The sequence below is a fragment of the Mustela nivalis genome, assembly GCF_964662115.1.
Source record: "Mustela nivalis genome assembly, chromosome: 16".
NCBI lineage: Eukaryota > Metazoa > Chordata > Mammalia > Carnivora > Mustelidae > Mustela > Mustela nivalis.
In genome coordinates this window covers 45,845,277-45,859,290 of record NC_139035.1, presented here as the reverse complement: position 1 = coordinate 45,859,290, position 14,014 = coordinate 45,845,277, and the positions used below count along the sequence as shown (strand labels likewise).

The 14,014-nt window shown below is 34.5% G+C and overlaps 1 protein-coding gene across 1 annotated transcript in view; it reads left to right on the top strand.

The window, feature by feature from the left end:
• The first annotated feature begins 12,897 nt into the window (after positions 1–12,897).
• The window catches only part of LOC309849507 (complement factor H-like), a 36,893-nt gene continuing 35,776 nt past the window's right edge, over positions 12,898–14,014 (top strand). The window contains exon 1 of the mRNA XM_082702174.1: positions 12,898–13,070. Coding sequence (XP_082558300.1) covers positions 12,989–13,070 — 82 coding nt within the window. The 5' untranslated portion in view covers positions 12,898–12,988. The remainder of the gene's footprint in view (positions 13,071–14,014) is intronic.

The window sequence follows — 14,014 nt, the reverse complement described above, 5'->3', positions numbered from 1 at the left end:
GTGCAACATTGTTACTAAAACTCTGGTAAGTGAAAAACACACTGTGATATATCTATTCACCTGAATGCTACTCAGCAATAAAAACAAATGAACCACTGGTCTGTGCAACATTGTTACTAAAACTCGAGCTTTGTTGGTCACCTCTATAAAGTCAATACTTAAGAGACACGTGTTGGTTGGAAAGGAAAGGTTGCTTTACTCAGGAGGCCAGCAACCTGGGAAACAGCTGAAGGATGTCCAAGGATCACCTCTGGAGTTCTAGGTTACGGAGCAGCACTTTAACAGAGGAAATTCAGGGTGGGAGATTACAAACATATTGATGAAAAGGGGCAGGGAAATTTAGGTGTAATCATGAGGGAAGATGGAGCATGCGCACTGAGCAAACATAGATGTAACCTACATCTCATGTTCATTTTCAGATGGAGACTTAACTCCCGAAGGAGGCAAAATTTGGCCCCTGACATTGGGAGGTTAACATAGGACAAAGAGAAGTGTTTATAGGCCTGTTCTGAGAGCAGGTATAAACTGGTTGGAGTCTTGGGCTCATTTTTGGGGTAAGGAATGCAAGACCTTCTTGTTTATAGGCTGAAATCATACCAGCTGACCCTGAATCCAGGCTTCTGCAGAAATAGCCAGTGGATGTGTTAGTGGGGCCTGCAAAAAACACAATAGCTGATTAGGGGACTCTGATTCAGTTTTCTGAAAAATATGCTTTAAACGTTCTGCTAATTTTAACCACCTTAACCCTGTAGGGCATGTTTCAATACCATGGATGAATCACAAAATCACTTTTCTAAATGAAAAAAAAACTTGAAACAAATGACTATATATGTTATAATTTTATTTATAGGAAAATTTATATAAAAAGAAACCTGTAAGGACAGAAATAAAATTAATATTTGAGAAATAATGGAATGAATACTGAACATAAAAGGACACTAAGGAACACATTTGGTGATGGAAATATTCTATCTTGATTGTAGTGGTAGCTATATGACAGCATTTCCAAAAATTCATTGAACTATACACTAAAATTGCATGAATTTCACTGGCTACAAATTATACTGAAATAATCATTTTTTTAAAAGACAAAGTTGTTTTTTTGGCAAAGATGAATATAATTAACATTCTGACAATATTGATCAAATAAAAAGAGAACATGCATGCAATGTTGAGAATGAAGAAAAGGGACATGACTACAGCTACAGCTATAACTGACAATGATGACAGTAATATATAAACATTTCTGACAGAAAGTTTGCAAAAATTTTGATAAAACTGAATCATGAATCAAGAGGAAGCCACAACAGCCCAATAAAACATAAGATACTTGAATCTGCAGTCAAAACTCAACCAACATGAAAAAACATGATCTAGTCTAGAAGGTTTTTTTTAATTTTTAAAAAGATTTTATTTATTTATTTGTCAGAGGGAGAGCACAAGCTGTGGGAGTGGCAGGCAGAGAGGTAAGCAGGCTCACCACTGAGCAAGGAGCCCAAAGTGGGACACATTCCCAGAATCCTGAGATCATGATCTCAGCTGAAGACCAAGACTTAACCGACTGAGCCACCCAGACATCCCAAGGTCCAGATGATTTTAGAGCAAATGTTACCCCACTATCAAGGAACAGATATTTCCAATTTTATACAAATTTTCCCAGAAAATTAAAAAAAAATGGACAACTCCAAGTGTCACTTTAAAAACCTGGTATAATTATTATCTACATTACATCTAGGTACTATAAGAAAGAGATATTACAGTCTGATGTCAATTGTGAAAACAATTACCAAATAAAACAGCTCAGCAATATAAATCAGAGTTAACACAACATGAGTAATTTGAATATATTCCAGTAATATAAGGTTATGTTGGTATTATAGATTTTTTTAAATTTATAAATATATAGCAGATTAAAAGGAGGGAACTGTGTAATTAACTGAATAAGTGAAGAAAAAAGTGATAAAATTTAACACCCATTAAAGGTAGAAAAATCATAAAAAACAAGCAATATATGAAACCTCAATGTAGAAGAGTAGCAAACATTCTTAATGAAGCCATACTTATTTCAGTCTCTTTACCATCAGAAAAGAAAAAGAAAAAAGAATATCTACTCAGCTTTTATCAGTGTTGTTCTAAAAACTTGTGCCAATTCAGCAAACAGATTTAGAAAATGTAATTTTTAAAATTACATAAATTAGCAATGCATAAATATAAGAGAAGTGGCTAAAGACCACTTTAAGGATAAGGACCCTCAACCATATGGTCAACTAATCTTCCACAAAGCAGGAAAGAATGTCAAATGTAAAAAAGACAGTCTCTTCAACAAATGGTGTTGGGGAAAACTGGACAGCCACATGCAGAATGAAACTGGACCATTTCCTTACACTACAAACAAAAATAGACAATAATGGATGAAAGACTTAACGTGAGACAGGAATCCATCAAAATCCTTGAAGAGAACACAGGCAGCAACCTCTGCGACCCTGGCCACAGCAACTTCTTAGACATGTCTCTACAGGCAAGGGAAACAAAGGCAAAAATGAATTATTGGGACTTCACCAAGATAAAGCTTTTGCTTTTCACCAAAAAGCTTTTGCACAGCAAAGTAAATAGTCAACAAAACCAAAAGACAACTGAGAAGCTATTTGCAAATGATATATCAGATAAAGGGCTAGTATCCAAAATCTATAAAGAATTTTTCAAACTCAACACCCAAAGAACAAATAATTCAATCAAGAAATGGGTAGAAGACATGTATAGACATTTCCCTGAAGGAGATATCTAAGAGTCCAATAGACATATGAAAAAGTGCTCAACATCACTCAACATCAGGGAAATACAAATCAAAACCACAATGAAATACCACCTCATATCAGTCAGAATGGCTGAAATTAACAAATCAGGAAACAACTGATGTTGTTAAGGATGTGGAGAAAGGGTAACCCTCCTGCATTGTTGGTAGGAATGCCAGCTGGTGCAGCCACTCTGGACAACAGTATGGGAGTTTCCTCAAAAAGTTAAAAATAAAACTACTATATGGCCCAACAATTGCACTACTAGGTATTTATCCAAAGGATACAAACTTAATGGTCTGAAGGGGCACATGCACCCCAATGTTTATAGCACCAATGTCCATAATAGCCAAACTAGGTAAAGACCTTAGATGCCCATCAACAGATGAATGGCTAAAGAAGAAGTGATATATACAATGGGATATTATACCCCCATCAAAAATGAAATCTTGCAATTACCAGTGACATGATTTATTCTAAGTGAAATAAGTCAATCAGAGAAAGATTTATCACAGGATCTTGCTGCTATGTGGAATTTATGAAACAAGGCAGAGGATCATAGGGAAAGAGAGGAAAAAATAAAACAAGATGAAACCAGAGAGGGAGACAAACCTAAGAGACTCTTTATCATATGAAACAAACTTAGAGTTGCTGGAGGGGATGGTGTGGAGTGATACAGTAACTGGGTGATGGACATTGGGAGGGTATGTTTAGTCATGAGCTTTCTGTATTATACAAGACTGATAAATCACCAGACCTGTAACCCTGAAACAAATAATACATTTTATGTTAATTAATTGAATTAAAAATAAATAATTTTTTAAAATGTGCCAATATAGCAGAGAGCTTTAGAAAATGTAATTTAAAAAATTACATAAATTAGAAATGCATAAATATAAGAAAAATGACTGAAAACCTGTGTAAATAAAATAATTAAATTTTACTGTAAGAATTTAAGGAAATCTGAAAGGGATTTTACCATATTTGTGGAAATGAAAAAAAATGTAATTTGACATACACGTTAAGTGTAGTTTCACTAAATGTCCTAATTGACTCAAGCAGATTCAAATTATTGAAGGAGCAAAGATTCTAGAATACTCTAGGATAAAGTGGAGGAATTCTTTTATCTAATATCAAGATTTGTCAGAAAGTTGTGATAACTAAATACGTAGGATATTGCCAGTGGGAAAACAAAAACTACTCACTGGACTATAAAATTCAGTGTCCTGCATATGGCCATTTATGTATGCAAATATGACATAATGAAAGTGACATTGGCCATGAAAAGGAATATCTTGTCCATGATGTTAGAAAAATTGGTTATCTATATTGGAAAAAATCAATTGTATTTGATTTCACACTATCTATAGATACATAGTTCTAGGTAGACATAAATATGAAATGAATAATTTGAAACTTTTACAAGAATCACTGTGCTTTCAGTGTAAGGAATTACTTCATGTACAAACAAAAAGTCCTAATCTATATTTGTTGGTCGAAATCACCTACAAATGTAGATTGTATTTAATAAATATTGATTATATTTAATAAAATTAAAATTTCTATTGAGAAAAGGACTCCAAAAACATGAAATATTAAAAATCACAGAGGTAAAAGCAATTAGTAACATGTTATCATCTTATAAAGAGTTCCTACAAATCAATAATAGAAGAGACATACAACTTATTTTTTTTTTAATTGGGCAAACTAATGAGTAGGCATTACAGAGAAAAGCACCCAAACAGACCAATGAATATACCAATAAATGTAGTGGAGATTTAAGTATGTAAATATATATGCACTATGGAGGAAAATGAAGCAGCATACGGGAATAAGTGAAAGGGGCTGGGTTAGGAATATATTTTGGGGATAGGATAGGCATATCTTATAATGCATCAGCTGTGGTATAAAAAAGAAAATGAGAAATTGAAGATGGCCCCTTGATTTGGGCCTTGAACAACTGATTAACATTCATTGAGATGAGAAGACTAAGGCTAAAGTAGGCTTTTTTGGTGGATGGAGTGATGAATTATGAATTTTGTTTTATGTGTGTTAGGTTCTAAATGCCTGTTAGTGTTAACCAGTTACTGATGCCTCAGTTTGGGGAGTGTCTTCACATAAGTATGATAATAAACCAAAACAAAAAGTTCTCCAGATATTGCCATATATCATAAAAAGAAATTTGGCAAAATTTGCAGTCATTTCTCTTATTTAGGAAGCTGAATTAAATAAGAATAGATGAAAATCTGCTCTTTAATGAGGAAACATTGAAAGAATTTTTGTGATGTCAAGTTATAACACTTCAGCCACAATTACATTAATGTTGTGACAAACGAAATTATTTAAGATACATAGAAGTGTATAAAATGCAGATATAGTAGCAAGTTTATTATACTGTGTTAAGATCTAGACAGATTTGTTTCATTGAAAAAGCCCATTGAGGCATTAAGAAAAGTAATTTTGCAGAGCTAAGACTCCTTAACAAAGTGAATTTTTCCCTTATAATCCCTTCTTCTTCCAGCCTCCATCATAACAGTCCAGAAGAGTGGTAATTCAGGGCATTAGCCAAAACAGTAAGAAATTTACTGGAGAATAAGGGAGACAGGTAATAAAAATTAATTAAAAATTAATTAATTCACAATTTGATTAGGTGAAGTACAGGAGAATTTTTCTGGGTCAGTAAAACTTTTGTATGGTACTAGAGTGGCGGATACATGACATTACACATTTGTCAAAACTCATAAAAGTTTACAGCACAAAAAGTAAGAATTCATATATTCCAAGTTTTAAAAATCAATTATGAGGTTGAAGGATCTCAGGATGGAATGCAAAATGTAACAAAACAAATAAATGGTATTATAAATGCATGGTATAAAGTCAGTGAAGACGGAGGGAAAGAGGGTACTGACCTAAATAACTAGAAATTAATGGGACTGTAAGACTAAAGACAAAGGAGCTGAACATAAGGAATACTATAGTTGGTGAAATTATTTATCATGTGGGTGTTGATCAATAAATATGCAAATACTATATATGTATACTAGAATGAAACACAAGGAAATCAGTGTGAAATAGTAGGAGCCAAACTTCTTAGTGTTAGAAAGGGAGCTTACAAGTAAGGAGGAAGACTAGAATGAAATATCGAGTATTGGGTTAGAGTCAGAGCCAGTGGCCTGAACATGTAGATACAGAGAGATGTGGAAATATATGTATATACACAGACTAGTGTTTATTCATATATTTATTGGCTCTGCTGCCTGAGAGAGCCCACAAGCAAGAACCCCAGTAACAACAAGCAGGTCAGCCTCTGGATCTTGGTTTCTAATATTGTCCTCAATAAAAGGACCCAGGACTCCCAGAGAAATGGCTGTTTCTAAGTCTGGGGAAAGAAATGTACAAGATGATCCTGAGTCCATTTTGTAGGGTTAAAAAAAAAAGGAAGTGCTAAACAAAATAAAAATTATAGGCACGTGCCAAATGTACACAGAGGTCACCTGAAAGAGCTCAAAATGGCTCAAAAGGTGGATTTGAGAACAAAATAAATAATGTAGTATTCATGAATATAAGACATAAGTAGAGCCATTTTGAAATGCAGCCAGAGAGGCCATTTCAGAGGAAATGCCTTATATGTCCAATTTTCTGAACCTTTGAATTGGACTAAAACACCAGCATTCCAGAAAGTCAGCAGGAAAGCAAATACCCTGTTTGAGAAGATTGATAAAATTGAACTTTTGTCTAGTGATCACTTTGCCTGACCAATCAAGGAAGTACAAATATTTCTCAGCACCAATGAACTCTTTTCAAAAACAACTTGCTCAATCTTCCTCTTTTTTCCTGTAAAATTCCCAAGTCCGCCTTCTGTAATCAGTACACTGTTTGAGTTCCTACCTAAATTGATGTAACCCAAATTGCAATTCTTTGGTCCCAGGTAAAAGCTTTGCTTCCCGAACTGGTTTCTAGTGTTCAGGTTGGCATATAAGTTTATCACTTGAAGTATAAACCAAACATCTAGAAATCCATACAGATGCTCATAAATGACTGCGTAAATAAATGGGAAGTAAAGAAATGAATTTCCATACTGAAGAATTCTAAGTGATTTATGTAAATACTCCCCATAAGGTGATGGAGCTTAATTCTGAATTCCCAACAAACACCACTAGGTAATTCAGGTTAACATCATCAATGGTGTCATGTTGATAATATGCAACTTTGACATGATGTAATGAGATTGACACTTCCTTTCTGTGATCCTCCTCCAAAAACACATAACCTCAGTAAAATGAAGAAAAAAACTTCAGACAAACTGCAACCGGGGGACCCTTTAAAGTTGCTGAACAAATTGTCAAGGAAACAAAGAAGACATAATGACTAAATATAATGGGATGTGATACTCTGGATGGGATTTTGTAAAGAAAAGGGATGTTAGATAAAAACTAAGGAACTTTGAGTAAAGCATGGAACTTATTTAATTACAGTGTATCATTCTTGTTTCATTAGTCATGACAAATGTGCCATAGTAATGTAAAATGTTAACCACGGGGAAACTGAATAGAAACAGGGATTCTATGCACTATATTTGCAACATTTCTTTAGGTTGGAAATTATTCTAAAGAAAGTCTATTAAGTTTTAGCACTAGGAGAAATGGCAATATGGATATTCTTATGTCTATTTTTTTAAAAAAGGTACTTCATAATTAAAACCTTTCCACCAAGAAAAGAAAGTGGAATAGAAATTCATGAAACTTGGCCTGTGTAACCCTTACTCATTTTTTCAAAATTCAGTTAGAGTATCTTCTCTATTTTGAAGGTTTCCCTATTACATGATTTATGTTCCTTTTCTACTTGGTGTTACACTTATTGGTATGTTTACCTGTGTTCCTCTGTTTTACAATAAGTTCCCAAGTAGGAGCCATAATTATTTTTCTGTTCGTGGTTATCGTCCAGCTAACATAAGTACATGTGGTCACCAGTTTGTCCTTATTGATACATGGAGATGGAGACTATGGAAAAGAAAGACCTAGAGACAATAATATAGGAATCCCATATGAAAAAAACAACCACAAAATGAAACAAGAAGACATAACTGAACAAAGCTAGAGAAATTTAAGAACAAGCATAATTCAGTATCATGAAAGACAAGAAGAGGAAGTTTCAAAGGAAAAAATCAATAATGACAAAAACATCAAAGAGGTTATGGGGAATTTTATATAAGATTGAGTATTGTTGGTTGAATTTTGTCCCCCAAAATAGTATGTTCGAGTCCTACCTCCCATAACTTTGAATGTGACTTTATTTGGAGATACAATCTTTTGCAGATATAATCAAGGTAAGATTAGGTCATACAAGACTAGGGTCCATAATCAGTGATTGGTGTTCTTGTAAAAGAAAGAGGGAGATTTAGACACAGAAACATGGAGACCACACATGCGGAGGAAGGCCACATGACAATGGAGGCAGAGACTGGAGTGATGCCCCTGCAAAACAAAGAACTACAAGGATGACAACAACCATCAGAAGCTAGGAAGGGCATAGAAAGCTACTCTCTAGTATCTCTGGAAATGATGAGGCCCTGCCAACACCTTCACCTCAGACTTCTGACCTCTAGAACTGTGAGGAAACAAATTTCTGTTCTAAACCACCCAGTTTGTGGTAATCTGTTGTAGTAGCCCTACAGAAACAATACACTGAAAAGGACTAAATAAGTGATTAGGAAGCTCACTGGGAGCGCTCCAAGAGAACTGTTTCAGATGAGAGACAGAAACCAAAATTATGAGTAGCTGGGATGTATGTGAGTGGTGATGAAATTAATTTTATGATCAAAAAGTATCACTTCAGAATTTTGAAGTCATCAAAACAAAATTAAATTATACTTTTCACTTAGAATAATTATTTATAATTTGTATATTAAACAATTTTGCAAGATTAGCAAAATCCTTAACAGCATGTTTTAATGTGCTATTGGGGGGTTGGAAATCAGGATGACATTCTTGACCAATTTGAAATGGTTTTAACCTAAAAATTCATAGCATCTGTAACTTCACAAATTTATTCTCATTTTAGAAATTTTGATCGTAAATTTATTTTGGCCAGTAATGCATAATCGAATTTCACAGTTAAATTCATAATGAAGTAAGACATATTTCTTTTGACTCTCTTTCTTTCTTTCCTTTCCCTGCTGTGTACTCTGATTCCGGTTTTCTTTGCAGCCAGTTCTATGAACAAAGAATCAAGATACCATTTCATTTCTTGTTACTAAGGCCAATATGTAGTTCAATCTTAAATCACATAAAGAATAAAAGAATTCTTCTATTTGGCTCCACTAATCCTGAATCCTGTACTGTGTTTGCCATCAGATTGGTACTGCTGGTAGAGAGATTATATCCAAACTAGCAGCAGCCATTTTTTTCATGAAGGATAGACCTCAACTAACTTTGACCACTGTTTCTAGGAACAAGAGAAAGTTATTGTTTACATAATCTTTTTTTTTTCAACTTTTACTTAAATTCATGTTAGCTAACATATGCTGTAGTATGGGTTTCAGGAATAAAACTTAGTGATTCATCACTTACTTGTTACATCCAGTGCTCATCATTGCAGGTCCCTTCCTTAATGCCCATCACCCAATTAACCCACGCCCCTCCCATCTCCCCGCCAGCAAATCTTATCATAAGGCTGTCTGGGTATAGCCAGTATTAATGCCTTTTTAAAATTAAATGCTGTAACCACGTCAAGATGTCAGTAGCAGAACAGTCATTCTTACCCTCAGGGCACATGAAACACAACATTGCAGTAAGCCTCAGTTTACACCACAACTGAAGATAACAGGACTAAAGATAACAAATGAGACAAGGATGGTTTGACTATTTTTTTCAGCAGTTCAACTATTTTTCAAATATAAGACCCCAGAATTACACCCTTCAGGAAATGACAATTTTAATCTATGAACAATTAAAAAATTGATTTTTATATACAATCTAAAGGGATCTTCATAACCTTGGCACTCAAATTTATTTCTGATCATTTCAATTGATTTCTGATTATTTCTTTACAGAGGAAAAATAAAACATAGAATACCGTCAAGGAGGAGCTGAAGGAATTGAAAATATATCCCATCTTTTTGTTTATTGAAACTGTGCTATGGGTTGGTTTTTAAATTATGGTATTTTGGGGTGCCTGGGTGGCTCAGTGGGTTAAGCCTCTGCCTTCAGCTCAGGTCATGATCTCAGGGTCCTGGGATCAAGGCCTGCATTGGGCTTTTTGCTCAGCGGGGAGCCTGCTTCCCCCTTCTCTCTCTCTGCCTAGTTGTGATCTCTCTCTGTCAAACAAATAAATAAAATCTTAAAAAAATTTTAATGGAATTATGAACATTGGGGAGGGTATGTGCTTTGGTGAGTGCTGAGAAGTGTGTAAACCTGGCGATTCACAGACCTGTACGCCTGGGGATAAAAATATATCTTTATAAAAAATAAAAAATTTAAAAAAATAAAAAATAAAAAAAATAAAATTCTGTAAAAAATTTTTTTTAAATAAAAAATAAAAAAATAAATTACGGTATTTCTACAAATTAAATTTTGGAGATGATTACTATAAATTAACTTTTGAGAAATACTTTGTGAATGGAATTTTATTCTCCCAGAATACCAGAAGAAAAGAAATCTGTTTTATAATCAATTGGATTTTTGTTGATTTGCTAGTGACATTAGAAATATTATAGCATGATGTTTAATTTCTAATTAACAGGACTTCTTAATAGAGTATAAACTTTAATGTGCAACTGATAGCAACTACATTTTTATGATATAAATAGAACCTTATATCTAATCTACCAAAACTTGGTCATGTACTCAGCGACTTTTACATATGTATTATTCCCTTTGATATTTATTCCCTTTGATTTTTAAATACATGTCAAAACTGAACTAAACAGTTCATTTTGGATATTAATATAGTCAGATTTTGAAAGAATAGAATTATTGAGAGTACATCTTCAGATCACAACAAAATTAAACAAGAACACTTACATAATAAACCCAGTGCTAATCACAGGTGCTCTCCTTCATACTCATCACCCTTTAAACCATCACCTGCCCACCACACCTCTAGCCACCCTCAGTTTATTCTCTACAGTTACAAGTCTGTTTTATGGTTTTCCTCACTCTTTTCTCCACCTATGTTCATCTGTTAAATTTTAAAAATTCTTCATAGAAGTGAAATCATACAGTACTTGACCTTATAAGAAATCAACTTAAAAGATAACTAGAAAATCTCCAAGTTCCCAGAAACTGACACTTCCTCAGAAATTTTATTTTCTTATTTTTTATTTGTTATTTTAAAAATTAAAGTGAGACTTTAAATATTGCTGTGTGAATTCACTAAGCCTAGAGAAGAGATAAGGAAATGGACTCTCACATATCCAGTTGTCTGATTTATGATGAAAGTCAGAATAAAGCAGTGTCCTAGGAAAGAGATGATATTTTCAGTAAACAGTGCCAGAAGAATTGGATCGCCATATTTTAAAAATGTATCTGTTGCCCTTCATTATACCATACATAGAAGTCAAATGCAGTCTTAAATGTGAGAGAGAAAAAAATGCTTTTAGAGGAAAGTGTCATTGTACCCTAGGATTCGCAAAGAATCCTTAAATAGCTCACAAAATAAGCTAACCCAGTAGAAAAAAAAAACTGAAAATTTGTTCTTTTTTAATATTTTAAAAATATCGTTTCTTCTTAACCTCCAAACATTCTCTTTTATTTTTTCATTGCAAATGCATATCCTATGACCTTTACAAGGAAATGTTCTCCTATAGCTAGAACAATGAACATGCAAGGGGTCTTAATGACCCAGAATTGTTTTCTCTTAGACATACCAGTGACTCAGCATGACTTTGTGATTTAAACCCTCTGAAAAACTTCCAGTTCAAAAGCAGGCTACCTTTGTCAGTTGGACTTTTTATGAATATATTTGGAAAAATGAATCAAGCATAATTCATACAGAGCTGTCTTTATCTCAACCATCTCAATATTCATCAACCCACTTGTTTATATGCTCCTTATGCATATTCTGTTTCAATAAAAGGTTTAAAAACTCAGTGTTCAAATTTCTTGATTTTTGAATTATTAAATGCAGTTATGACCAAGGAGAGTGATCCTGTTGCTTCACACACATATTTAAGAAACCCCAAAAGGAATAATTTCCTGGATTGTGGGAAAAGCAGGCCAGCACTACATTCTAGGCAAAGTTTGCTCACACTGGTCTGGGTCTTGTTTTGAAAGCATTGACTCACTCCGGTTTTGTAAATGATTTTTTTCAATATTATTTTATTTTTTCAGTGTCCAAGATTCATTGTTTATGCACCACACCCGTGCTCCATGCAATAGGGGCCCTCCTTACTACCCACCACCAGGCTCACCCATCCCCCCACCAAGAGTTTCTATTCTTTTATCTTTTGAGGGTTTATGAAATCCAGAGGATATCAGCAGTTACTGCTTTGCACATTCCAAAAACTTGAATGTGTTCCAGCAGAGAACATGCCTGGGTTAATGAAACAAATGAGGTGCTTATATGCTGTGGAATATTTTGCCTCCATCAGAAAGGACGAATACGCAACATGGACGGGACTGGAAGAGATTATGCTGAGTAAAATAAGTCAAGCAGAGAGAGTCAATTATCATATGGTTTCACTTAGTTGTGGAGCATAACTATGGCATGGAGGACATGGGGCGATAGAGAGGAGAAGGGAGTTGGGGAAATTGGAAGGCGAGGTGAACCATGAGACTATGGACTCTGAAAAACAATCTGAGAGTTTTGAAGGGGCGGGGGGTGGGAGGTCGGGGTACCAGGTGGTGGGTATTATAGAGGGCACGGATTGCATGGAGCACTGGGTGTGGTGCAAAAATAATGAATACTGTTATGCTGAAAATAAATAAAAAATAAATTAAAAGAAAAAAGAAAAGCAGGCCACAGCATTAACATTCAGTGGGAATGCTGGAAGAATCAGATTCAAACTCTGACACTAGTGGGGTTTGGGGTTAATTTTTTTCTTCTACCTTGCAAAATTTCTGAGGGGCGGAGCATCTGGTACTCCCTTTAATTCCCGAGTTGTGTTTCAGTTTCCTTTTGAGCAAGTGCTTTCCTGCGCTAATCACATTTCGTAGAGGAAGAGAACTTGACATCGTGTGAGCACTCTCAGCTATTAAATGTACCCCTCAAAGATCCTCAGAATGAGATTTCCAGGGGAGATCATTTGGCTTATATTGTGGGCTGTTTGTGTTTCAGAAGGTAAGGGTAGAAGAAGGAAAACTTTTTCCTATATTATAAAATATTTGCTAATATGATTTTCACTGTGATAATAGGAATTTGGTCTAGAAAATGTGATTTAATTACTGTTCTCTAGCTTCATGTGTGTGAGTGGCTTTTGACATTACTAAGTTTAAAAAATTGTAAGTAGCTTATTTAAATGATATGATTATTTATCATAATTTTTGATTTTCTTAAGATTTTATTTATTCATTTGTGAGAGAGAAACAGAGAGGCAGAGCGAGGACAAGCAGGGGAAGAGGCAGAGGGAGAGGGAGAAGCAGAAGCTCTGCTGAGCTGGAACTCCACCCTACCCCACCCCACACACACACCCTGGGGCTTCATCCGGGGACCTGAAGGTCATGACCTAAGCCAAAGGCAGACACTTAACCATCTGAACCACCCAGGTACCCCTCAAAAACTGTTTTAATAAACATTTTGGAAACTGTAATTATCATAATAATTTCCATTGAAATTATCATAATTTTTTCTGCTTCGAATTTTCACCAAAATGTTTTGTGTGAAGGTATTAAGAAGTATATGAACATATATAGAACCAGAACAGAAATTAGACAATAGAAGCCGTCAAATCATCCAATGATGGGATTTATTTCAGAGATTGTTAACTCTCTCTAAAGAAAAATCCATGTATCATTTACAATTGATATTGCCACAGCCTTAGAAGTCTTGCAGACAAGGAGGCATTACTTGTATCATTAGAATGAAAATATCACATAAATTTGAAAAACTTGAACATGCAATGTGTGTAACACTGAGTTATTCAAAGGGGTTTCTTCCTGTGGTATATTTGAGATATATTCTAGATCAGTCTTTAGGAGTAGTGAATACGAATGTAGAAAGTTTTTTTTCTGGTATCATAAGACAATTGCCAGATTTATAATTAAATCTAATTCTAACCCTCCTTC